This window comes from Pleurodeles waltl, chromosome 1_1 (genome assembly GCF_031143425.1).
Source record: "Pleurodeles waltl isolate 20211129_DDA chromosome 1_1, aPleWal1.hap1.20221129, whole genome shotgun sequence".
NCBI classification, from domain to species: domain Eukaryota; kingdom Metazoa; phylum Chordata; class Amphibia; order Caudata; family Salamandridae; genus Pleurodeles; species Pleurodeles waltl.
Window position 1 is genome coordinate 659,255,180 of NC_090436.1, and position 26,288 is coordinate 659,281,467.

Below are 26,288 nucleotides of genomic sequence, written 5' to 3' on the forward strand. Positions count from 1 at the left end.
TATGACCGCCAAAAAAACATTGCCACAACTACCAGCTGTCTGCCATATTATGACCACAGTCTGATTTCTGCCACAAGAATGGTGCAAATCCAGCTGTGGCCATACTGGTGGATGGCGGTAAGGTGGCGCTGCTACCACCAGCAGCGCCACGCTAATAGACTGCTGCCAGCCGTATTATGACAAATAATACGGCCTGGCTGTGTTCTGCTGGCAGGTGCTGCTGGCGGTAGCAGTGCCCCGTCCCGTCTCCTGCCGGAGGACCCCTGGATCCAGATAACGGGTCTCCGACAGGGGAGGGGGGTGTTGTGTCTGTGGGGGGGGTGTGTGTGCATGTACGGACGTATGAGTGTGTGTATTTTGTTAAATGTCAATGCATGTATGTTTGGAAGTGTGTGCGGATCTGTTTGTGATTGGATGTGTGTATGTATGTGTGAATGAGTGTGTGTGGAGGGGGTGGGTGTATGTAGGTGGCGTGAGGGGGTAACTGTATAGGTTGGGGGGGAGACCCCTATCCGTGACAGGGAATTAATTCCCTGTCACTGAAATGGCCTACCACCATGGTTTTCGTGTCGTTAAGAACGCCACGAAAACCATGGCAGTGGGGGGGGGTCATAATCCCACAGGTGGAACAATGGCGGCTGCCGTGCTGGAGATGGAAATCTCCAGCCCGGCGGCTGTTACCGCCACGGCAGACGGAGTGGTACATTGGCGGGTTGGCTCATAATGTGGCAGTAAGTACCACCAGCCTGTTGGTGGTACTTACTGCCACATTATCGACGACCTCCGGGGTCGTAATGACCCCCATAATGTTTTGCAGTGTTTCTCCTAGCATTCTAACAGAAGAGATGTGAGGTAGATGTTTAGCTGAGCATAAACGAGATTATCTGTGATCATTGTGGGTACTTGGGAGGGCTACCAGACAGCAATTTTTTCAGGGAATGTTGATGAAGGCAGTTGCATGGTCTGTCTTGGATAAAGGCAGAAAAAGTAGAAAGTGGTGTGTTTTGAAACCCAAATTGAGCAAATTACTATGTGTAGCAGACATGACTAATCGGCACAGGTCTAAGCTGGCAAAATATATTATTAGCTGGAAGACAACTGTGCAGTGGGCTAGTTGATAAAAGGATTAAAGTTGCCTCCTACTTTGAAGTAGTACTTTTTAAGATGTTCATTATGGTCTCCAGTCATTTCTTTTCTATTCAGTTATTGTATTGCTGACTGTGGCCATCTTTCTTTTCTTTTGTATCTCAAGCTTGTGGAAAATTCAGTATACTGTTGAACTTCATAATATGTTTTATGGCAATTTCCTATTTGTTCTATGCAGGTCATAGAAACTTATTTTTCGAAAAGTTTGGAAGAAACCTTCATCTTTTAGTATGGCCAAGTTCAAAAATGCTAAATATGATTTGTCTTATGACTCCCAGACTACATGTGGATCCCATCATTCGGTGGGATCAGTGGTGGTCTAGACCGGACGAACATACCTCTTCCCTTAGTAGAAGTACTACAGATTTGAAACTACTAGAAGTATGCTTCAAGTGCAACAGAAGAGGGCTAGACTGATGTATCCATAAAGTATTTCCAGTCTCTACAAGTGCTGTAAGCCAATAGGGACAAATCGTAATCTAGAAGTCTTCCTTTGTACCAAAAATGCTATCTTCTGAAAATACCACATCGCTTAAATAAATTATTAAATATCAGAGCATTGCAGCACACAACATACATTATTTCCCCTACACTCCACTAAATAATAAAAGTATCTGTTAAAAATTCAGCATACTTACAATTACAAATAAATTGCCATTGCTTTGTAAATTTATATTACCTCATTGTGTGATAAAATGGAGTCCTCCTTGTTTATATGTAAAATGACTATTCAACAGAACCTACCATCCACATGCTTCATTTATGTCCCTGATGATAACAAGCAATAATTTTGCCTTTCCATCAGTGAGGTTTTTATTTCTATAGAGAAACGCATACAAAATCTACTGCTGCGATAGAAGCTTCTTGGAACCATACTCCTATAACTCTGATTTCAGAGAGTGTAGATCCTTCCACCATTGTCCCTCAGCATACAGCACCTAGCACCATACCAAAGCCTCCAACAAGGTTGTTGAATATAGAGGCATCAGAGGCTGTGTTTTTTAATGTACGTCACTTGGCCATAAGTTACTTTACCAAAATGCAAAACTGGCCAGCTTTCAGACAATCTTTCCCCATTCTGAGATTTTCTTTAAAATTCATATAGAAGAAAACAATTAAATTGTGTAAACCTTTTATTTTTTTGAACGATTTTGGAAAGACAATAAGTCAATAGAGGGCAGCATTCGCTTCTGTTTTAAAAAATGTAATTGTATTTTGAGCACAGTCCTGTAAATTGCAAAACACTTTCGTTTTGAAATGTACAATGAGGAAAAACAAAGTGGTAAATTGTGCTGCAGGCATGGCATTTTATATAAAGAAAAATGTTGACTGCTTCTTTAAGTATTCCAGGAACTACACTGCCAAAGCCATCTTTGTAGTTTTGCTAGCTCATATTTCTACACCATGAAGCATTGATCACAGAGCATACTTGCCGGTTAAGAGTTGTGTTTAACATTCTGGAGCAGCAACCACAAATCTCAGAGGTTAGGGTGTTTCTTTTTTTCCAGCCATGTGATATCTCTCTTCACCACCCCCTCACTTTGTGCCAACTCTGTTTGAAAAATGTTCTTACTGTCCTTAGAAAAAAGTCAAGTTTGAGACGCTTATCTTGTACTTAGACAAAAGTCCAGTTTGTGTGGTTTGTCTTCCGCTTTTCTATTCCAAAGAAGGTTAGATCATATGTTAGGAAATGCCATTTAGCAAGGCTTTAGAAAAGGTTAGAAGCTCTTCTAATGACCAAGATAATCCTTTCTGGGACATTTATGGTTCCTTCCACTGCGGTGTCCCACATCATCCTAAATGGCGTAGTAAGGAGTTCCGCCACCTTGGAATTACTGGCCTAATTATCCCTTACTCAGATTTTTCTGGAGAAACCTAATTAGGTCTTTTGTTCATTCTGGCCTCTGCTTTTTCTTTGGCAGTGAACCATTTTCCTAGCTCCCAGAAACGTCCACAAATAGCACAGATCGAAAGAGAACTTAAATTGTGGAAATGCACATTAATTGTTGCTACCTTTAAACAATAAATCCTTTCACCCAGGAATTGACAGTTCTTCAGAGGAGGCTCACTTTCCTAGCCATGCAGTCTCTTCTGCAGGCTGGTCTGAAATGTCTTTTCTATGTGCATGGGTTGTTTTGTGTGGCAAAGAGCTTTTCTCTCTTTCATTCTGTTTATTTGATTTGCAACACTTTTTTTCAGTGGTCTGCACTTAAAATCAGTTGTACTACTACCAAATATGGTTTAGCTCCAAATGATGTGCAGTATTCAGATTGGATGTTGACCCTATTTAAATGTGACTAACTACAATTCCTTTAATCTCTTCTACCAAAATGGAGATTGGCATTCCCAGTGTGACCTTTACTGGAGCCTTCATTCTGAGTGGCCCAGAAAATGGACCAGAGTTTCCCTATCCCCTGAGTTATCAATATCAGCAGTGCGTTAGCTCATGAGGCTCCACTAAGAAATTTGTATTTCTGGATCTGACTCCTCTGGTAATTCCTCATTTATTCCAAACCTTCACACTGAGATTTTGATGTTTTCAGCAGCAGAAATCAGTTTGTGAAAGTCTAGGTACCTGCAGTCTTCCTGTCGAGCTCATTCTTGCAATCGGGGTTGGTAACTAATGTTACCGGCCACTTTGGAATTAAGAGGCTACTCTACTCTTTTCCTGTTTCACCTTGATTGATAACTATTGTTATGCCTAAACATCACAATGCCTAATAGTTTTTTGACAATCTAATCTTGAAATGTGCAAAAACGATCTAATTTTTGGATTCATTTCACCCTCAGAATGAAAGATACTGATATCTGGTAATCTAAGATATCCAGCAACATTTGTAATAATAGATCACAAACACTAACCTGTAAATATTAGATTTTGACTTTAAGATTAACCAGAACTCTTGTGACCTCCCCTTTCTTATATTTGGCACGAGGAAAGCTCCCTGAGGGAGCAACACCCTTGCTGCTATTGCCATGTGTGAAATGTTGTGTAGGTGTTTATTGAGGGTCTTGGCATCATCCAGGGCTTCTTCGTCCAAGGACATGTTTTTGAGGGTCTATTTCCGTTCAGCAATGATTATGTCAGCAGCCTCTGTTCCAACACCAATGCTACCAAACACCTCACACATGCAGAAGAGGAAACACTGTCTTCCACACCATTGGATAATATCCGTTCCCTCAAAAGGTATCAAAATCCTAGTACTACAGGGGAAAAGGCAGCACTACCTCCAGTAAAATCAGTTATGATCAAAGTCCTACAGCCATTGTGCTTCTCCCACCTTTACCAGACAGAACAAGGGGTGCATGGCCTGACCGAGTGTGACCGAAGCGTGAATTTGGAGCTCCCCGGGCCCTGTGGTGATTTAGACACACCCAGGAGCACAGAAGGCCCCTGCTCAACAGTGGACCACTGGCTGCCCCCCAAGAGGTTCCTAGGTTACCCGCAAGTGTAAACCAAGGGCTGGAGCGGTAAGGAGCTGGGGATCTAGCCTGTGGACAAAGTATTCCTAGCGGGCCTGATCAGATTTCAGCTGTGCTGCTGGCTGCACCCCACCCCCTGGCCTGGGCCATCACTGAGGTAAAGAGGCAGGGGTTACGGGGGAGGGGTGCAAGCCTGTACCTTCACTTTCCTGTGTCCTGTCGCATTGGATCAAGGCCACGGGGCTTCTCTGCTGGTGCATCAACCCCGCTTTCCTTTTGACGGTGGAGGGCTGTGTAACCTGCCGGGAGTGGAGCAGTTGCCAGGAGGTGCCCCTGCCAGCTGGAAGGTGGGGCTGTGCTGCAGATATAACTGGCCCTAGGATTTCCCCAGAAAAATACATTACTGTGTGCGCCTTTGAAGGAGTGTGTGGCACCAGCCTGGACCAAAGATCCACCCCATATGGCACTGCTGAACCACAGCTACCCCCTTCCCATTAGTGACCTATCTTAGGCACCCTTTGAGTGGTTTTGAGCATTGAATCAGAGAAGTTGGGGATATCCCAACTTGCATCTTAGTAGCTCCTGTTTGTGGTTCCTGCACTTCGCTCCTAGACACTGCATTTGGCTTTGGCTGCGCTGGATTGCCTGTAACTCTGGCACCCCTGTTGAACTGAACCCTACCTTGAGAATAATGATTGTCTTGTTTGGAAATTGCCTTTCACTCTCAGTGACTGGTGAACTGTGTACTTGGATGCGTGTTGGGATCCACTGAGACTGCTTGTGCCCCTATACTTATTGGTGTGGCAGGTCTCCTAAGCTACTAGATCAGTTGATCTCCTGGTGACTGGGCCCTCTTTTCCAGAATTGTGCCCTGGTAGACACACAGGGACTTCTTCGAGCATATAGGAGGATGGATGCATGCTCACAGGAAGAGCAAAGGAATAGCAACAGGGATAATTCCCTAGGACACCCACCCTTTGCCTCGATCTGGCGAGGAGCAATACACCTGACTGACTTCCAGGCTGCATTCCCGAGGGGTCGGATTCCTATGCACTGGCACCCTCCCTGTCTGATAAATTGGACAGAATGCTGGCAGCTATTGCTGAGTCCTGGGTGGCCTTTTAGGCCAAATGTAACTCCCTTTCTATTGAACTCGTGATCTTTCTTGAAAATCTTCATAAGTTGTCATGAATACAGAAACTATAGCAGAACTTCAACCCTCTACTTGTGCAGTCGCTTAACATTCTTGAGTTATGAAAAGGCTGCACTTAGCTGAAAGCAAACATGACGATGCGGTGGTCACTCCTGCCACAACAATATTTCTATCATTGTCCTACCAGGGAAGACTGGCGGAACACACCCTGTGGCATTCCTGGAGCATTGAATAAAACAGGACATTTCTCTTACAACGTTTTCACCTTACTTTGTGATTAAACATGCTCATAGAGTGCCCCCGCTATGCTCCCCTACTGGTGCACCGCCCAGAAGTCTGGTTGTGAGGCTCTTGAATTATTGTGACTGAGATGCAGTACTGTCGGAAGCTTGGGACAAGGGTACTGATTGGTACGAAAATGCCAGGGTGATGTTTTTTCAAGATTATACGCTGACTGTTCAGCACAGTAGGCCTCCTTTCTCCAGGTCCTAAGGATGCTGCAGGAGTTTGGTTTCAAGTATGCTGTTATGTTCCTTGCAAAACTGCGGATCTCAGATGGCTAGCATACCCACTATTTCACACACAGAGGAGGCCTGGGACTGGGTGGAAACACTTAAGAGGCAGGCATGTTGCTCACAGTCACCTTCTTCGCCACGGATATATCAGATCACTAACACTGTTCAGTGGCTGCGCCATAGGCAGACAAAAACGGGAAACACCCTCTTTTGCACAATGTATTCAGAAGCAGCACAGTGTCATTGCTTTGGCTGCCTCCCTTCAGGGTCTCTCATTGACATCACATCTGCCTACTTCTGACTCAAGTGTTTCAGGTGAGGAAAATATATCAGAGGGCCCTGCCTCCAATACACTTAATTCCTTGGTGTTTACATCCCAATCCATTAAGGACCTGTTGTAGCAGCCTCATGAGTATCTCTTACTAACTGCCACACCCATTATGTGACAGTGTCTGCTGGGATCCGCTTCTGGGTCGATGTTTACCTTGACTTTGATTACTTTGGGGTTGTTCAGTCTCAACATACTTTGTCATGCTGACTTCTCTTGTGGGGCTCAGGAATCCATGACACATCGCTCTCTTCACTTCATCGACATACCGTCTGAGGGGTAAAAGATGTTTTCTTGTATTCATTCTCTACCCCTTTCCCCCTCTGGGATGTTTTCGTTTCCTTTTCCTTTGTGTTCCAGTTTAATCGACAGTTGCAAAGGTTAGCTGTCCTATGGGTGCTAGTTTCATTCATCTCCGGTTGGGTTTCTACTTCTCTAAACATACAGTCCAAAACCCACCATACTCCCCTCTCGCCGAATGGACTTCTACACCTCCTTGATCATCTGTCTCTTGGCAGACTCATTCATATACTTATCTCTTCTTATACTGTGACCGTTTACACCTCTAGCTTCCTCCCGTGGAATATGAGGGGTGCGAATTTGATTTATAAATGTTCAAAAGTGCATGCAGCATTGCTCCCTTGGAAGATACAAATTGCTTTCCTTCAAGAGATGCACTTGGCAGCTGCTAAGGTGCCTAAACTGCAGTCTAAATGGAGAGGACAAGTAATTGGTACAGGCTGCTCAGCCTACACCCGATGGGTGATATTATGGGTTAGAGTTGCAACACCATTTATAGCAGATAAAATACTCATTGGCGCAGATGGTCGATTTGTTCTAGTAGGAGGTGCCCACAGTTGTCACCCACAGAGTCTGGCAGCTGTTTATGCACTGCATACCGGTGCCCTATAACTGCCGTCATGACTGACTGGACCAAAGCCTCTGAATTCTCATTGGGGGAGGCATGTCAGCATGATCCTTGATGCCTCCCTCGATCCCTCACCGATGACACACTCTGAATCCTCTGAATTGTTGAATGTGGCACATTTACTGCAATGGCTCCCACTTATCCCTCAGGGGCACCCGACAAGTCATATACTCAATGCACTGCAAATCCTCGTTCTATTCCCCAGTCCATAAATTGCATTCCTGACTGGGCAGGTTTGTCTGCTCCACACCCATGCACACTGCCACCCTCAAATATTTTCGGATCATAAATCTTTAACTATGGAGTTAGCATGGAGAAACCCACCCTCCAATTCCTGTGTGGCAGCTCTCAGTTACGATGCTGGCAGACGTAGTGCCTTGCAGGAAGGTACCAGGAGTTGATGGTTTGCCGACCGAGTCCTATACACAATTCGCTAAAGCTCTCAAGCCCCAAGTTGCAGTCACTTAATCAGACCATCTACTCATCTGTTCCTCCATCCCTTAACAGCACACTTAATTCCACCCCATAAAGGGCCATATCGCCCACTCTCTATCTTAAATACAGATTATAAAATTGTCACCAAGATCCTGGCTACTTCTACTCCTGATACTCCCTAACACAATGCATGATGATCAAGCGGGTTTAATTTCTGGCCGCTTCTTTTGTTGATCTCTCTTTATGAAATAGGGCGGCCTAAGAAAGAATTTAGGGATGGACTTCTACATTGCTCTTTTTTTTCTCTCTGCACGATTATCTTCTCCACCCATAATTCTATTCTGCATTGCTGTGCCTTTTCTATCCTTGAGCAATTTAAAAGTATCACTAAAGACAACACTTGAGCGCCTTTACATGCCCCTGTAGATCACGGAATTTGCTGTCCTCTTTGGCATGTGATTGCTAAACTGCGCTCACTAGCCCTTATTGGGTGCAATTAGTCAATAAATAAGATGCCCTCTAATAGATGATGAGGACGTACTTGGTGGTTTCACTAACTCTTCATACATGTTTGGTGGTTGGGAAAAACATTGCTATTGTTATATCTAGCACTAAGGGGAGAAAAGAGGTTTATGTTTGTGATTGTGCTAAATATTGAAAGTACATCTTCCCAGAATGAGACCTTATAGGTCTTTAACATGAGGAATGTTCTTGAGTGTATGTGTAACACTGCTGTCTAAGACGCCTTCTTTCAAGTAAACAATATACACACGTTCGCTAATAAAAACTGTTAAAAAAAAAAAAGAAAGCCAGACAGAAAATTACTGTTCCATTTCAAAAGGGACATAAGGGCAGGTCTTTGGTAAGGCACTACAACTCGCCAATTTTCAGGCGCCACTCTAGGTCCATGTCTTGCAGATGCTATTACATCACAATACAGATTTGAATTTACTTATGTATTCCCTTCAGCGCACACTACACGTTATCTGGTGTACAACATAGTATCTTTTCCATGTGATCACTAACTCTGTATCAGGACTGTCATTTCACAAAGAGACTGGAGTCGAAAGTGCTAGCGAGGCCTTTGAATGATTACATCCAGGCTAATCTTTAGAACTGGTAGGAAGATGGATAATTTAGCTTCTCCAAGCTACTGCCATGGCCAAATGCCGAGAAGAGCCACTGTAGATTGGCAACCGTACATCTAAACAAACATCAAATATTCACTGGGTAATCCATTCCCAGGATTGGTGATGCATATGCAATTAAAGAATTTTAGAAAATTAAAAATGATGCACAGACCCTACAACAAGCCAGTTTAGAGACGAGAACGGACTTTCAAAGGGTTCAATTAAAAGGCTATGACACGAAATCTGGTGTAGAAGGCAACAAAAGCAACGGTAGCAAAAACAAAATACAGCATGTTTCCATACAAGAAAACTACAACTGAAGGTGAGCAAACATCTTGTCTCTCTGGGAAACGCCCTTCCATCAGTCTTTACCCTCAGGCTTAAGAAACCTATTGGGTGGAAATATAGCTGATTATAATGAGACAGTTACATATCATGACATCGTCTGCTTTTCCAAAATCGTAAACCTGCCTTATGAGACCTGTCCTTGCTCTCCATAATGATTATTATCTCTCTTTAACATTAACGCACCATCCATCCTAGCTCACCTTTTCTGCATGAAATGTTGGGTCATTTTGTTACAGCTTTTGGAGTGAAACTAATTCGTCACTAGGCTAGTGGAGACCTAATCGGTTAGCGATAATGTTAAGAATAACACATGACTGGCCTACTGCCTACAAATATCAATATTCTAAGTAAGCAGGTTACTGGGACCTTTGCTCCGTGATGTGCTTTTTAATTGCATTTCAAATTGCATAATTTGTACAGGTATCAATGATGCTGCACTAGTCTAATAACATTTTTTGCCACGTCAAACCTGTTCTTTGTGTTTGAAAATAACCCAGTAATGACTGTTGCTATATTAACAAAATTGAGCGAACCATGTCGCATTGCATTTAAACAACCTAAATTGTATAGATTGCATCTGATTCTTTAATTTCATGCATTTAATTCTTTGAGAACTAAACGTGGAAACGTAAAAGTATAATGATATATAGAAATGTGGTATAGGAAAATGCTGCCAGGTTATTGTTCAAATGGAAAAATTAACATTATAGTGAATTTAAGTCATCTTTATCTTTTTGTTTTAAGCTTCTTCTCCATCATCAGACGGTGACAAGCATCAGAAACGCATTAAACACTCCTCCAAAACTAACGATAGTCCTCAGACACCTTTGTCCCCAGTTGTGGTAGAGCCAGAGGCATCAAACTTCAGAGAAAAATTTATTCCACCTGAACTTAGCATTTGGGATTACTTCATTGCAAAGGTGAAACTTCTATATTTAGTAATGTGAAAACAACTGCTGTTTCAGATGATATTAATATACATGTACCTGTATGAAGTCTCTTACCCTTAGACCACTATTTTATTAGAGTATTTGTGAGTGCAGATGTATCGCTTACGATTCTGTTACTTGAATTTTATGCTTTCCAGGATACCTTGAAGTCCCCATATGATGAAAACGACTTGATATATTTGTCTCTATAAGAGGATTTATACAGTAAAGTTGTTTTTTTAAATAAGCTATTTGTGTTTATTATAATGTACTTTATTTATGGTGTGTGGACTGTGTTAGCATTCAAAGTGGTTACATGGTTCAAAAATGATGAATTAATGAAGAAAGAAAAGAGGAAAAGGAGCAGAGCTTGCAGCGTTCCAAAAAGATTAGTTCTATCAGGAGTCAGATTGAAGCCTCAGTTGGCCTGCTGTGGTGCACCTTTACAGGAGTTCAGAGGAGTTTAAATGTGGAAGATTTTAAGAACAGAAACCACAAGGAAGCATGCTACATATCGGTGTATTAAGAGGTTTCTAGCCATTAAAATTGCTGACAGAGCCCCTCTCTCCTCCCGAGGCAGATCTGCCCATTCACTCGGTGCCACAGTGTGTCACACGATATGGGATCCCATCACCTGCCGAGAAGAGGAGCTGATATCAAAGAGTGGCACGAAATATGAGTTGGAAACCACAGCAGAGTGTGGCATTTTCAGGTCGTCTTTGGAGGTTGTAATCAGTGGATGTACATTAATGGGTGTGCAAACATTCTAGGACTTCGGCGACAGCTTCAGCAACCCTTTCGTGTTTTTTTTTAACGGGCACTGGCGGTTTGGTGGGGTTCAGAATGCTTCTTGGGTAGATCTCTATACAATGCCCTGTGCCATCTAAGGCCATGCATCCTTCTGACACAGCAAAATATATTTTTAATTTGGCAGGTCTGCCAAGGGCACACAGGTGTGGTACAATTATGGCACCGTCTTCCCAGGTTATGTGGAGAAACAATCCCAGCATCTCATGTGCTCTGTGGGCCTGTATGTGAAGAATGGTGAGTGTGACAAAAGAATGTGGGGAGAACATGAAAGGTCTTTCCCAAAGTAAAGTCACGTTTGTCTGGCCCATGCAGCTAGATGCTTTTTTATCAGTGCCAGCTCTGAAACGGAGATGAAAAGGAAAGTCATGATTAGAGCAACAATCTCGAGTGATTCAGAGACAGAGTTCTTCACCCTATTATAAAAACATTTAGGCACTGATCACAGGTGATGCGGAGTGGCATATGAGAGATGTTTTCAGGACCAGTACATAAGACACGGCAGAGAGATTTTTAAAGGGTCTGGTAAATAGCTCCTTGTCTCAGTTTTGACTCAGAAATGGAGCATAACATGTGGAATTTAATAACTATTACACTGAAATTCTGCATGTTTTCCCCATTAAATAACAGCAACTTTGACATCAGGAAACTTATGGTGATGCAGAGTTTATCCCACACTATTAATGACCTAGTGGTATAAAGTCCACATTACTTGGAAATCTGATCCCTGCACGTGGATCGACATTGCATAACCCACTAGTGACTGGGGCCATAGGTGTCGAAACACTTAGAATGCAAAAGCTCAATCATAATGTGTCAGCACTGAGAGGCACGGAAAAAATGTAGTGGTGACAGAAGCTTCTGGCTTACTGCAGGAGTGATTTAAGTAGCTATTAAAGCAACTACTGAGGCAACTTGAAAAGATGTGGAGAAGTTAAGGAGGGAACAAACCTCGGGCATTAAATCAGAGGAAATTTTGAGAATGATTAACTTTGAGAAAGCTTTTCCTTCCCTGGATCTTACAGAGAGTTGCAAGGGAGTGTGCCAAGGCAGAATAAAATAAAGCATTGAAAAAATGTGTGAGAAAGAGTTGAGGGGCACTGTTGTTCAACTGCTTGGCAAATTGAAATATCATTGGTACTAGGAAGAAATTTCTTCATTGAACGATTTTTACTCCCTAACCTGTAGAACATTTACTTTCATTAGGAGTGCAAGGTTAGGAGTGTATTGCTCTAATAATACATGCAATAAAGTCCCCCTGGCTGTACATTTTAAGGATATTTCAGGACACTGAGACGTTCAGTGACCATTTAGAGGAATGAGGTGCACTGTCCCCGGCCCATGCCAGCCAGCGGTCTGCAGGAGACTGAACACTGGATCTAAGTGCTGGAGGGCCCTGGCCAATCCATGCCCATGCGGGCTGCTGATAGAGGGCAGAGCCCTAGGCCTGCCGAGCATGGTGTGTCACACATCTCAACATACCCGCTTGTTGCCTCATGCTGTCCTGGGGTTAACGTCTGGTGGCGTTTCTCTTGGAGCTGTCAGGGACATCTTCTGTGTGCTTTATGCTGTCCTCAACCAGTGGGCCATCATTGGGTGCTATGGACCTATGGGTCACCTGCTGGGGGCAGCGCACTATGAGGGCACAATGTGGATGGCCTAAAGGGCATTAGCTGGCCAGAGTAGTGAACAGGCCCCCAGGAGAACAATGGCTCAATCAGGAGGGGCATTGGGCCCTGGGGAAGCTAACTCGGGCGCAAGCGAACATCAAGATTCACAGTGTGAAGTGACCATATGACCTACGCTGTTAGGGGTCAATGGCAGCACCACTGCATTGGGCCTACCTGATGACAAAGGCATATAACCATTGAAGACCACTGCTAAACTGAAAAATGGTACAAGCCCGACATCTTTGTGGCACATGAATGCTCTTCTCTGACCTCACCTTCACCCTGGTTGGCTACTCATGCTTCCACTGTTCACTTAGGTTGCCATTTGGAACATATGGCAAGCAGGGCAACCCACTGCCGGTCAATGATCACTGTGGACTTAACTGCATGAAACCACCCTCTGCCTAACAACTTACCTAGTGGGTGCCCAAAGCAAAGGTGATCAACACCATAACCTGAGATTATAGGAAACATAGGGCATCCAGTGTACCATCTGTGCCACCACCACATCCTCACATTCACCACTGATATGTATCAAGCCCTCCTAAGCAGTTTGGGCGCTCTGGGCACGCCCACAAAAAGTTGCAAGCAATAAGAGAAACTGGATATGATCCTGGAAGCAGTCAGTTCCACCAAGGGGCTCCTCAAAGCCTTAATAAAAATAGTAGCAATCTACCTGGATCTGCACAAAGAAAAAAAAAACTCAAAGAATGAGTTTCTCAAACGGAATATTTGGTACAATTGCTACAACTGCAGGTATCGGCTCTTCAGCAGTGTGACAGGAACTCACCAACTGCATTCACGTATAGGTGGGTTGAGCAGAGGATGAGGAGGGGCATGCAAGACAGCAATATCCGCCTAGTGGGTGTCCCAGATGGTTCAGAAAAGCATGACATTGCGAGCTTCTTGAGTGACTGGATTACTGCCACTGGTGATGTCCGAGGGTCTAGCTCTCTTCCTTTCTATTAAAAGGTGGCAACAACATCCCGACATGTCTGCCACCACCTGGCACGCCACCCAGACCCATCGTAACTAAACTCTTGCGCTTCGAAGATCCTGTCACTACAGATGGACAGAAAAGCCAGACATTTTATGATCGTAACATCATAGTCATGATTTTCCCAGACTACTCCCTGGCGGTGCAACATCATTGTGCTTTCTTTGCAGGAGTGAAGCATAAAGTTAGAGATCTGGGTCTCAATATTTCCTGTTCATCCTTGCCAAACTCAAAATAGCTGAAACATTACAATAAAGAATTGAAATTGAACTGAATTACAACTTACGAATGTGCTTATGGATTTTTTAGCAGATGTAAAGACATTCATGGAATTTAATTGTTTCCTGTCTTCCTAACTAGTTCAGTGAATGTCAGATTGGCAAGGAGAAAGGCAATCCAGAGTTTTGGTTTTAGGATAGAAATGTTAGGGTAAGACATAGCCCAGCGTGTTAGCGGTGAATTATACCAAGTACCACAGTCTTATTGAGAACAAGGTGCATCCTTAATGAAAACAAGCATGTAGTTGGGTTAGTGTAGGTTAGGGTGCGTTTGAAGACATTTATGAAGAATATATATGTTAACTAAAATAAAGAGTTTTTAAAACTGAGCTGTATGAGGGTTGTGTGAGGGCATTTTTCAACACAGTAGGGTTAATGTGAAGAATGAAGACAGTAGAGTCGATGATGCACCCAAAGGAGATGAAATGATCACTATAATATCAGAACCATTGTTTGCGACAGATGTTACAATGAAAGATGACAGAATTCCCAGATGTCAGAAATGCAGACTAGAAAGGAGACAGTAAACTGATTAAAGCTGTACTTTGCAAAGGGGGATATTTGATGAGGGGTTTGATTGGATATTAACATGCATTATTAGAACTCTTGCTCCCTGATCCTAAATGTGCCACTCCAGGAAGCTTCTTTGAACATTGACAATGATTCCATGGTGACAAATGGTACTTGTGTGCTTTATATGAGGAAGGGAAGGGGTTGGGCACTCTTTGTGATAGTAACAGTGATCCGCATATAGAGGCTGTCTGAGATAACTGAAAAGGTAGGGGGTTACTAACACAAAATACACGTGTGTGTGTGTGTAGGAAAATGGCTCTTTGTTGTAGTTACCCCCCCGCACCACCACTTTTTGCCTGATATTGATGCTGACTTGACTGAGTGTGCCCTGCTAACCAGGCCCCAGCACCAGTGTTCTTTCACTAAAAATGTACCATTGTTTCCACAATTGGCACCCCCCTGGCACACAGACAAGTCCCTTGTAAAAGGTACTTGTGGTACCAAGGGCCCTGTGACCAGGGAAGGTCCCTAAGGGCTGCAGCATATGTTGTACCACTCTAAGGGACCCCTCACCTAACACCTACACACTGCCATTGCAGATTGTGTGTGTTGGTGGGGAGAAGTAGGGCAAAGTCGACATGGCATCCCCTCAGGGTGCCATGCGCACAAATTACAGTCTGTGGCATAGGTAAGTCACCCCTCTAGCAGGCCTTAAAGCCATAAGGCAGGGTGCACTATACCACAGGTGAGGGCATAGCTGCATGAGTAATATCCCCCTACAGTGTCTAAGTTTATTCTTAGACATTGTAAGTACAGTGTGGCCATATTAAGTATATGGTCTGGGAGTTTGTCAAAACAAACTTCACAGTTCCATAATGGCTACACTGAATACTGGGAAGTTTGGTATCAAACTTCTCAGAATAATAAACCCACACTGATGCCAGTGTTGGCGTTATTACAAAATGCACATAGAAGGCATCTTAGAAGATGCCCCCTGTATTTAACCCAATCCTTCAGTGCAGGACTGACTGGTTTGTGCCAGCCTGCCACTGAGAGACGAGCTTCTGACCCCCTGGGGCGAGAACCTTTGTGCTCGCTGGGGCCAGAAACAAAGCGTGCACTGGGTGGAGGTGCTTCACACCTCCCCCCTGCAGGAGCTGTAGCACCTAGCAGTGAGCCTCAAAGGCACAGGCTTCGTGTTACAATGCCCCAGGGCACTCCAGCTAGTGGAGATGCCCAGCCCCCAGACAAAGCCCCACTTTTGGCGCTAAGTCCGGGGAGATAATGAGAAAAACAAGGAGTCACCCCCTCAGCCAGGTCCACCCCTATGGTGACCAGAGCTGAAGTGACCCTCTCCTTGGTAAATCCTCCATCTTGTTTTGGAGGATTTAGCCCAGTAGGGATAGGGTTGTGCTCCCCTCCCCAAAGGAAGGGAGCACAGGGAGGGTGTAGCCACCCTCAAGGACAGTAGTCATTGGCTACTGCCCTGTGACCCTAACATACCCCTAAATTCAGTATTTAGGGGTGACCCTGAACCCAAGGATTTTAGATTCCTGATGACCTACAAAGAAGAAGGACTGCCTAGCTGAAAAACCCTACAGGGAAGAAGGAAGATGACAACAGCTTTGGCCCCAGCCCTACCAGCCTCCCTCCTGATCCAAGGAACCTGCACCAGCGACGCATCCTGTGGGACCATTGACCTCTGCCGACTCCGAGGATTGCCCTGCAATTACAAAGGACCAAGAAAACTCCAGCGGACCTATCTAACCAAGCAAGAAGAAACCATCTTTAAGGAGACTCTCACCTCACTCGAGAAGCGTAAGTCTCCACCACTCTGCGCCCGACGCCCCTGGCCAGTGTCCAGAGAAACCAACGACCCAGAGAGCATCCCCAGGCGACTCTGTCCACCATGGGCTAACCTCTCTGCAGCCCTACAACGACACCTGCAGAGGGAATCCCGAGAACTCCTTTGACCGCAACTGCCCAGGACGAAGAAACCAGACGCCTGGAAGAAACACTGCTCTCTCAGCCCCCAGGCCGATGAAGAACCGACCACTGGTGCAGCGGTGCAGCAGTGACCAGTAGGCGGCCGTCACCCTTGCCCAGTCGGTGTCTGTCCCAAGAAGCCCCCCTGTGCCCTGCCTGCAACGTCTGAGTGACCCCGGGTCCCTCCATTGATTTCAATTTCAAACCTGACGCCCTGTTTGCCCACTGCACCCAGCCGCCCCTGTGCTGCTGATGGTGTGCTTTGTGTGCCTACTTGGGTCCCCCCCCCCCCAGTGCTCTACTAAACCCCCCTGGTCTGCTCCCCAAGGACGCAGGTATTTATCTGCCAGCAGACTAGAACCGGAGCACCCCCTAGCTCCATAGGCACCTATTTTATTTGGGCTCCCCTGTGTTGCTGGGTGTTTGGGGTGAATTGAACCCCCAACGGTGGGCTACCTATGCCCTGGAGACTGAACTTGTAAGTGCTTTACTTACCAAATTAACCTAACTGTACTTACCTCCCCCAGGAACTGTTGAATTTTGCAGTGTCCACTTTTAAAATAACATGCCATTTTATGCCAAACTGTGTACATTACTGTTTTGATTCAAAGTCCTATCTATACCTATGCAAAGTACCTTACATTTAATCTACTTACCTGCAATTAGAATTTTGTGGTTCTAAAATAAATTAAGAAAATAATATTTTTCTATAAAAAAAAAACTATTGGCCTGGGGTTAAGTCATTGCGTGTGTGTTCTCATTTATTGCCTGTGTGCGTACAACAGATGCTTAAAACTACCCTCTGATAAGCCTAACTGCTCGACCACACTTCCACAAATAGAGCATTAGTATTATCTATTATTGCCTCTGTCAAGCCTCTTGGGGAACCGCTGGACTCTGTGCACACTCTTGCTCACTTTGCAATAGTATATACAGAGCCAGCTTCCTACAGGGTTGCAGTATTATGCTGATCAAACTTGAGAAGCTGAGTGGTTTTAGGATAAAAGATAGAATAGGTATATCAGTACAGGGTGATGTGTGGTAGTTAAGTGACTGCAGACTGAGTTTTAGCTCCTATCCACCAAAAGATAATAGTATCTGTGCTTTATTTAAGCCCTACAGCAGTGTATGACTCTCTGGAGGGATGTCCCTAATTAACTCCCCCCCCCCCTCCCTCTCCAGATTACAGACTTCTCACTGCTCCAGTGAAGACTAAAACAATATTTGTAAGAGAATACACTGCTTAATAATGCAGCAGATAACATGGGTCATCGCCGTTTGACATGGGAGGGCCACAAGGGCTCAATGCATAATACAGATTGTGTGGAAGCACTTATGTATTCTATAGAGGTTGTGAGTAGATAAGGATTATGCCTGGTACAAATTAAACTTCTTTATAGAGTATGTTTTAGGCTGCCTTTCTTTTTTGATATGGGATAGCTAAGTAATTATAAATGTCTTTTGAGGCCTGATAGACAACGCGTCGTGGGGGACCATGGAGATTAGCTGAGGGAGCTGGTCAGGAGTTCTCCTCCACTGGTGGGGATAATTGTATGAATTAGAGTGCAACTGTAACACCATAATACCCCTACCTTATTGCAGTGTGTTCCAGCGGTCCTGGGGAGGTTTGGATGTGTCTCAGGGCTGTGGTGTCGGATCAGTGGTGGCAGATCAGCAGCGTCCACGGGAGGGTGGTCTCAGCAAAGGCGGTTGGGGCTGTGTTGTGGAGAGAGGAAGCACTGGGGCTCCCCAAGGACTGGCAAGCACCTGCTCAGATTTCCTTCTGGGAGACACAAGGCAGAGTCAGTACAAGCTGGCCTGGCTCAGCTATGAGTTCATGGAAGGAGACTGCTGACAACAGGTGCTTTATGAGCCTAACCAGAGAGTCAGTTTTGGTGGTAGAGGAAACGCCTGGGGAATCCCTTACTCTGCCTTCATCAGCAAAGAAGATCAGAGGAAAAAGATCAGTGCTTCTACGAGTAGGAGGGGGTGCAGGGGCTTAGCCAAGCAGGGCTAAAAACCAATTTACTTTATAAAACAGCAAAATCAGAGTAGAATCTCGTATGAAAGTGAATAGAGACATAAGACAACGGGGCTCAGATGAGTTTGGCCCTGAATTTTCCCCCTTTTGAGACTTTTGGTACTAAGGGAGTTGCCAACACAACATGAAAAGATACAGAATCCCCTGACTCACAAGTGGAGAACTCCTCTCTGACTCAAGACAAATAACCCCCCCCTCCTCCAATAAGGGAGGTGTAGCAAAATCTCTTTACAGTGTCTAGGACACCCCATCCTTGTGGTCTTTTTTAAAGTTCAAACCAAAAAAGAAGCAAGCCATCAGGTGCTACCCCACTACACACACTCATCTCAACAAGAAAACACTTACACTGTGGATGGTGACAGGCAGGCTATAGAGAGGGACAAAGTGGACATTAGCACTGAAACTAGATTCCAGGCAATAGGGATTGTAGAAGAAGATCCAGAAGCAGGCCAGGCCAGAAGTCCACAACTACAGGCCATATGGGCACAGAAGAACACACAAGATTTCACCGGACATATAGGTGCAGAAAATCTCTGATGAAAGAGATTAAATCCAAGTTTGTAATCTCAGTAAGAAGTCCAGCAAGGATACAAGAGGCCTGCAAGACTCTAGACAGCAAAATGAACACTCTGATGGATCAGATGAGTACTATGGAAGTCTTACTCGAGGAGCTAAATAGGGAGGTTGGGGCCAGTCAGTATGAGATACATGCATTGAAAATAGGGAACAAAGAGCTCCGCGAAAAGATAGAGTCCTTAGAAAATAATGCAAGACACAATAATGTGAGTTTATTAAATATCCCTGAAGCTGTTGAAGAAAAGAATTGTGAGTATTTATGATCAGTTTGCTGAAGGAGTTTGTCCTATCAGTAGACTCCAGTGAGCTGGCTGCTGACTTACAAAGAAATTATCATGATCCCTTTAAGAGTAACCCGAATAGGAAAACCCCAAAAATGATTCTGATTAATTTCAAATCTTACTCTTAAAAAGAACAGAACCTATCAGAGGCCCTTAAAGCAGGCAGTTTCAAGAAAGTCAAATGGATCTTCCGCATTATATTGGATATCTCAAGGGTACATAGGTTAGGCAATTGGAGCTGCGGAAGTATATTCAAGATCTTAGGCACCTGGGAGTTACTGCTCTGCTGAAGTTCCCTCCAACCTTGAAAATTATATGAACAATAAAATGCACAGTCTGAGAGATCTAGGGGAGGCGGAGAATGTAATTTAACTGAATAAAGCGCCACCAGAAGTAAAACTTGAAGTTCAAACAAGACACCGGAGAAAATAAGCGCTCAAATGGGGACAATAAGCATACTCACAAGTAAACAGGGAGGGTTCCACAGGGTTGGATTTTTTGTATGACGAGAGATGATGTGGAAAAGATGCCACTGGATAGGAAGCATTTGGGGGCCGGGGGGGAAGGATTCCTTATTTGTAAGTAGATGTGGCAAAAGGATAGCGGAGTGAGGGGGTCACACACCGTAAGGGGGGATACATTTTCTCAGGCATATATACATAGACTCAGTTAAAACATTCCCTTTGTGCATCCTAGTCAGTTAAATGGCATGTAGATGATTTAGAGATACTGCAGGCCTTCTGAGGCGGATGCGGCTCCCGCGTTTGGAACTGGAGAGTAAGGATGCGCTGGAGGCTGCGATAACTGTGGAGGAGGTGAGTGAGGCAGTCACCACAATAGCTAAGTCTAGGTCTCCGGGTGGTGATGGTTTTCCGGTTGAGTTGTATCAGACTTTCTCCCTGCTTTTGCGGGAAAAGCTCCTATTGGTGTTTGAGGAGGCCCGGGTCCGAAGCATGTTGGCAGAAACTGAGTCAGGGCACTGTATGCTTGATGCTCAAGCCTGGAGGGGATCCTGGCTACCCTTCCTCCTATCGCCCGCTTACCATGTTGAATAATGATGTAAAGATACTGTGTAGGATATTGGCCACTCTGCTTCATGGGGTGATTCGGAGCTCGGTACACGAAGACCAGTGCAGGTTTATCCCTGGTCGCAGTATGACTTATAATATGCGTCGCTTGGCACATGTCCTGCATGAAACGGAGGGCGAGGAGACTGAGTTGACGCTAGTATCACTGGACCTGGAGAAGGCCTTGGACACAGTTGAGTGGGGCTATCTGTTAGAGGTGTTGAAAGGCATAGGGTTTGTCTCAGGTTTTTGCGCATGGGTGAGGTTATTGTATACTGCCCCCACTGCACGTGTCCGGGTAGGTGGAGAGCTATCAGACTCCTGGGAGATTGGCAGGGGCACTAGACAGGGATGCCTGCTCGCGCCTCTTCTCTTTGCTCTACCGGTGGAGCCACTGGCGCTCTGGCTACGGGAGGAGCTGGGACCATGGGGTATCCGGCTCTGGCGGACTACTCATGTTTCCCTATATGTAGATGATGCGTTGGTAGATCTTCGGGAACCCCTCGTTTCAGTGCCATTGTTGCTGCAGATGCTGGGAGCATTCGGAGATGTCTCTGGTCTTAAAGTAAACAGGAAGAAGTCCCTCCTGTTCCCCTTGTGGTGTTCCTCAGGCTGATTTTCCGAGGGTAGGACTCAGGTGGGAGGTCGAGTGTTTCCGGTATTTGGGCATATGGGTTACTCACATGGTGGCTGCACATGAAAAACATAACATGGAGCGAGTGATCACTGGCCTGGAGCGTTAGGTAGCATTCTGGAATAGATTGCCTCTTTCCGTAATGGGCTGGGCCGCTGCAGCAAAGATGGTGTTTTGCCGCGGTGCTTATATCTTGTCCAGAACCCCCTGTTTCCACTGTCCGCTCGGCTATTCCGCCGTCTGGATAGCTTGCTGATCTCATCGGTGTGGGCAGGTCGACGTAGCAGGGTGGCACTGCCTGTGTTGCAGAGGGATCTTGAGGGAGGGCTGGCGATTCCCAATATTAGATGCTACTATTACGCAGCGCACCTGCAGCACGCTGCAAAATGGATGACGGAATCCGATAACTGCAAAAGAGATTGTTGGCAGGAATGCTGGATGGGCAGATGCTGGTGCATTTATTAATGTCGGGTGGTCGATCTGAGTTCGTCGTCCCCTATCTATTCAAGATCACTGCTTGGATTTGGTAGCAGGCCATGAAGAATGTGGTTCCTAGGGCTCCCTTTGACAGAGAGCTGAGGATATGGGACTTAGCACCCTTTAGGGAGATGGAAAAGTTGATGTCCATGGAGGGTTGGAGTCACAGAGGCTGTGAGGTGGTAGGAGATCTGTACCCCAATGGAGAGTTCATTTCCTTTACTGAAGCTCGGGACTCATTTGATCTGGGCCCTGGGCAGTTTTTGCAATATGCTAAAATGGGGAGTGTGGCCTGTGAGCTTTGGAGTTGTTTTCCGGTGGCCCCGCAGACCTCGGCAGTGCTGAACGGACTGATGAATTGGGGTGAGGGGACACACTTGATTACCCGATTTTACAAAGCTCTTCGTGAGGATCAGCCGGATGCTCCGAGTGTGGCGTGGAGGGCATGGGAGTATGAATTGGGGGAACACATAGAAGACACTGATTGGGAACTGGCGTTGTCACTGGTGCGTACGGTGTCATGCAACAATAGATTTAAACTATTACACTTTAACTTTGTGCATAGGACATACCTCACTCCCATCTGGCTAAACAAGATTGACCCGGGACACAGAGCGGGGTGTCCCAGGTGTGGCACTTTTGGTTCTTCCTTTCTGCACTTAGCTTGGTCCTGCAGGACGGTATATAACTTCTGGATTGAAGTAGCAGGGAGAGTTGAGGAGGTCACAGGATTCGAGGTGGAAGCAACGCCAATGACATGTCTTCTGGGAGTGATACAGAGACCACAGGGCCGGAGTGTCCCATACAAGTTAGCGCAGTTGGCGTTGGTATTGGCCAGGCGCAGAGTAGCGATTGGTTGGATGAGTCCCCGGAGTCCTTCAATCCCCTGTTGGATGCAAGACTTAATGGAATGGGGCGTAGCTGAGGAACAACATATGCGCCTGACATGACATGATGAGGGGGCTTTAACAGATGTGGTGGCTTGGGGGGCATTATTGGAATGGTTCTCCGGTGTGGGGGAGCAAAACTTGGCGGGTAGTACGGAGGATGAGGATGGGGAGGGTACGCCTTGAACATACTGGGCATGTGACGGTCAACTTTGATGTTGATATGTCGAGGTCTTCTGCAGTCTGTATAATGACTGGTTTTAGGCGGTTATCGATGGGGGGGGGGGTGTTAGAGGGAAGTTCGAATACAGTGGCACCGAATATCTCTCAGCTTGGATTTATGTACGAGTCCCTCTGTTTCAGTGGCATCATGATATAGCATTGTATCGTAACAATAACACTGCACTGTATGTTTTGTATGTTTATTGTTGATCATGTTTTTCTAATTCAATGCAAATAGAGTTATAAAACAAAAAAGAGATAGAGCAGGCCTTTACAAGTTTCTTTCAGGTATTATACACAGTAGATTCGGAAGCTTCTGAAGATCAGATAATAAGTTGGCTGGAGAGGGCCTCCTTACCAACACTTGAGTCCGAATTAAAGCAAAGTCTAAACAAGAAAATTAGTCTGGAGGAGGTGATGGAGGCAATGAAGGCATTAAAAAGAGGGCATGCATCAGGCCTTGACGACCTGTCAAATGCTCTAAAAGTTGAGTTAGCTCCAATATTAACTAATCTACTAGTTGATATATTATCAGATGGTCTCACCCTGCCACAATCCTTGCACAATTTGTATTATTTTAAAACCTATTAAGGACCTGAGATTTTGTGAATCATACAGACTGATTTTGTTGCTAAATTATGACTATAAAATCCATACACATTTGTTAGCAAAAAGGCTGGAGAGGGTGATAAGGGGCCTAGTTCACAAAGATCAAAAGGGTTTCATCAAGGGAAGACAACTCTAGGAGCTGACACATGATGTGGTGGGTGCTATTAAGGTGGCAACAGAAGAGAGAATACTGTTAACTTATTAATCTTCAATGCGCTAAGGCCTTTGACTGAGGAAGCTTGCCTTTTCTACATGGGGTAATTAAGCAATATGATTTGGGGGACGAGTTTTTAAGAGCTAGCTGATCAATTTATAAGGAGGCGCTGGCAAAAATGGTTGTAAATAGGGAAACTATCTAGTCAGATCTTTATAAGAAAAGAGGGTCGCAGCAAGGGTGTCTGTTGTCCCTCCTGTTTTTTAATCTCTATATTGAGCCCTTAGCAAGATAAATTAGGCAAAACTAGGGTATTGCTATTTTCAGGTGTAACGGATGGATGAAAAAAGTTGTGTTAAACGCAGATCACCTGATGATGTATACCCAAGATGTTGCTGGTTCGTTCCCAGACATTCTGCAAGTTTTGGGGAATTTTTCGGAGAGTCTCCGGATATCTGGAAAATCAACAAAAAACAGAGTTAATGACTTGGAATACTCAATAACCCTAATCTCTTGGTAAAGAAAGAAATAAGGTATTTGTCGGTTTAGGTTGTACTGGAGATGGAAAGAATGCCCCAAATAACTTCAATAAGCTCATGACGGCGACCAAAAAACTGTTGAAAGCATAGCAATGTCTCCCTCTTACAATTATCAGAAGAACCAACATAGTAAAAATGCTGATACTCCCAAAATGTACTTTTATCTTTAACACAATTCCCCTAACTTTCAGAGCAGAGTGTTTAAAAACATTACAGGGTGAAATAAGTCGTTTTATTTAGTTATCCAAAGGAGTGAGGACTTCTAAGGAACACATTTGAAGGTGTTCTAGCAGTCCCAGAATTTTAGTTCTATTGTTGGGCTTGAAAAAAAAAAGTTCATTGTTATTTGGAGGGCTCCGGTAGATAAAACCCCTACTTCAAGCCCTGGTGGAAAATGTGCTGCACAGGAGTACATATTTCTTATATAAATTTGGCCATCCCAGATTTGCCAAAAAGATTAGATTAAAGATCTTGATGCTGCTTGCAGGCTTTGGGTCCAGATAAGGTGGGTGCGAGGGATACCTTACTAAAGTGAGCTTGGTCCAATTTGGAAGTCACCTGGAACTCCTGTATGCTTACAAGATCTTTGATTGAAGCTAGTGTCAATAGATGGGGCCAGATTTGGCACTCTGGTGCCCTGGGAAACGCTGTCTCAACTTAGGGATAATAGGGTATATAAATTCAAGTACTATCAGTTGGCAAGTTAGGTATGAGGTTTAGGCAAAGGTGGGGAAGAGATTTGTAATGGTAAGAAAAGCTACAAGGATGCACTTCCCAAAACAGAGAGATGGCGTAATGGTACTGGATGCTAGTGTTGGTGTACCTCAAATCGGCTTTTGACCTTCTTCCTGCTGCAAATTATAGGAGGCCCTGAAGGACAGTAAAGTTCCCCCTGAACTTTTGAACATAATCATACATCTACAGCAAGACACTTATGCCCAAGTCCACTGGGGCAATCTTATTGACTGGATAGGAGTCCATAAAAGTGTCCGCCAATGGTGCATCCTCGCCCCTACACTCTTTTCACTGTACCTAAATGACGTGGTCACCTACCTGGAGGATGGTTTGAATGATGCCCCTAGGATGGCTGGCAGGAAGATCCCCTGCTCCTATTTGTAGGCCATACTCTGCTGATTACCATAACACCAGCAGCCCTTCAAACTCTAGTTAACAACTTTGTTGGGTTTTACGACTCTAGGGGTTAGATTATCAATCAATCCAAAACAAAGTTCATTACCATTAGTCCCCATAGGTCCTACAGAGGCCTTATCCTGCTAGATGGGCAACCACTGGATAGGGTCACTGAGTTTAATTACCTGAGAATATCCTTAACTAAAAATGTCCTAGGCTCAGCAGGTTCAAAAAAAGCACTTTGAAATTAAGCCACCATGGTGCTAGAATCCTACGACTCTATAGAACGTCTACAGTTAAGCATGCAGTAAGCATGTCTTGCCCTCATAAAAAAAAACTATAGAGCCAAATCAGAAGCCAGGGCACTATATTAGGCTGAAATCTGGGGCTTAGCTTCCATGGTCGAGTAAAGTGTGAGGGAGAACAACTTTCTGAGAGCTTCGGGGAGTCTCCCTAAAACTACTCCCCTACTGCCTCTATTTTGAGAAATGGGCCTTATGCCATTGACTCAAAAGGCACAGCTTAGGCCCTTGTTTTACAGGTGTAGGTTAAAGTACACCCCAGCACTACATGATTACTATCAAGCTTTAAAGAACTGGTCACATTGGATAAATGACATAAAATTGGATAGTTAGGCTCTGTGAAGGATAGACTGGCAGACCTTAATCTTGCTGAGTTTTGGTGAGACGACTCGCCACATCTTACAAGAGAATCCCTCAAAGAGGCTTGCTGGAAGTGGAAGCAGGATATGAGGACAGCTAACAACAGTTCTCTCCAATGCTTTCTTCGAGCATTAGCAAATTTGTGAATTTGAGCCTTTCTTTGACTTTACCACACGCCCCTCGTGCCAGACAGCTATACCTCAAGTTTCGTTATGGCACTTTACCTCTTCTGTCTTTTCATTCTAAATGGGAAACCAACACTGACAAAGGAGCTAGGTTTCTGGTATGCCTATAGGCAGAAGAAACCTTGGCCCATTTCATTTTTCTTCTTCACCAGCTATAACCGGCCCAGGAAAAGTTGGACCATTCGTATCTGCAGGCAGTTGGGATTTAGACAACCGCTCCCTACGTTAAGGTTGCTA

General features: G+C 44.8%; 1 protein-coding gene across 1 annotated transcript in view; it reads left to right on the forward strand.

Annotated features, from left to right (window-relative positions):
• The window catches only part of DMXL1 (Dmx like 1), a 1,414,533-nt gene that overhangs the window by 1,067,809 nt on the left and 320,436 nt on the right, over window positions 1-26,288 (forward strand). Inside the window, exon 29 of the mRNA XM_069226844.1 lies at window positions 10,151-10,326. Within this exon, the coding sequence (XP_069082945.1) occupies window positions 10,151-10,326 (176 nt within the window). The remainder of the gene's footprint in view (window positions 1-10,150; window positions 10,327-26,288) is intronic.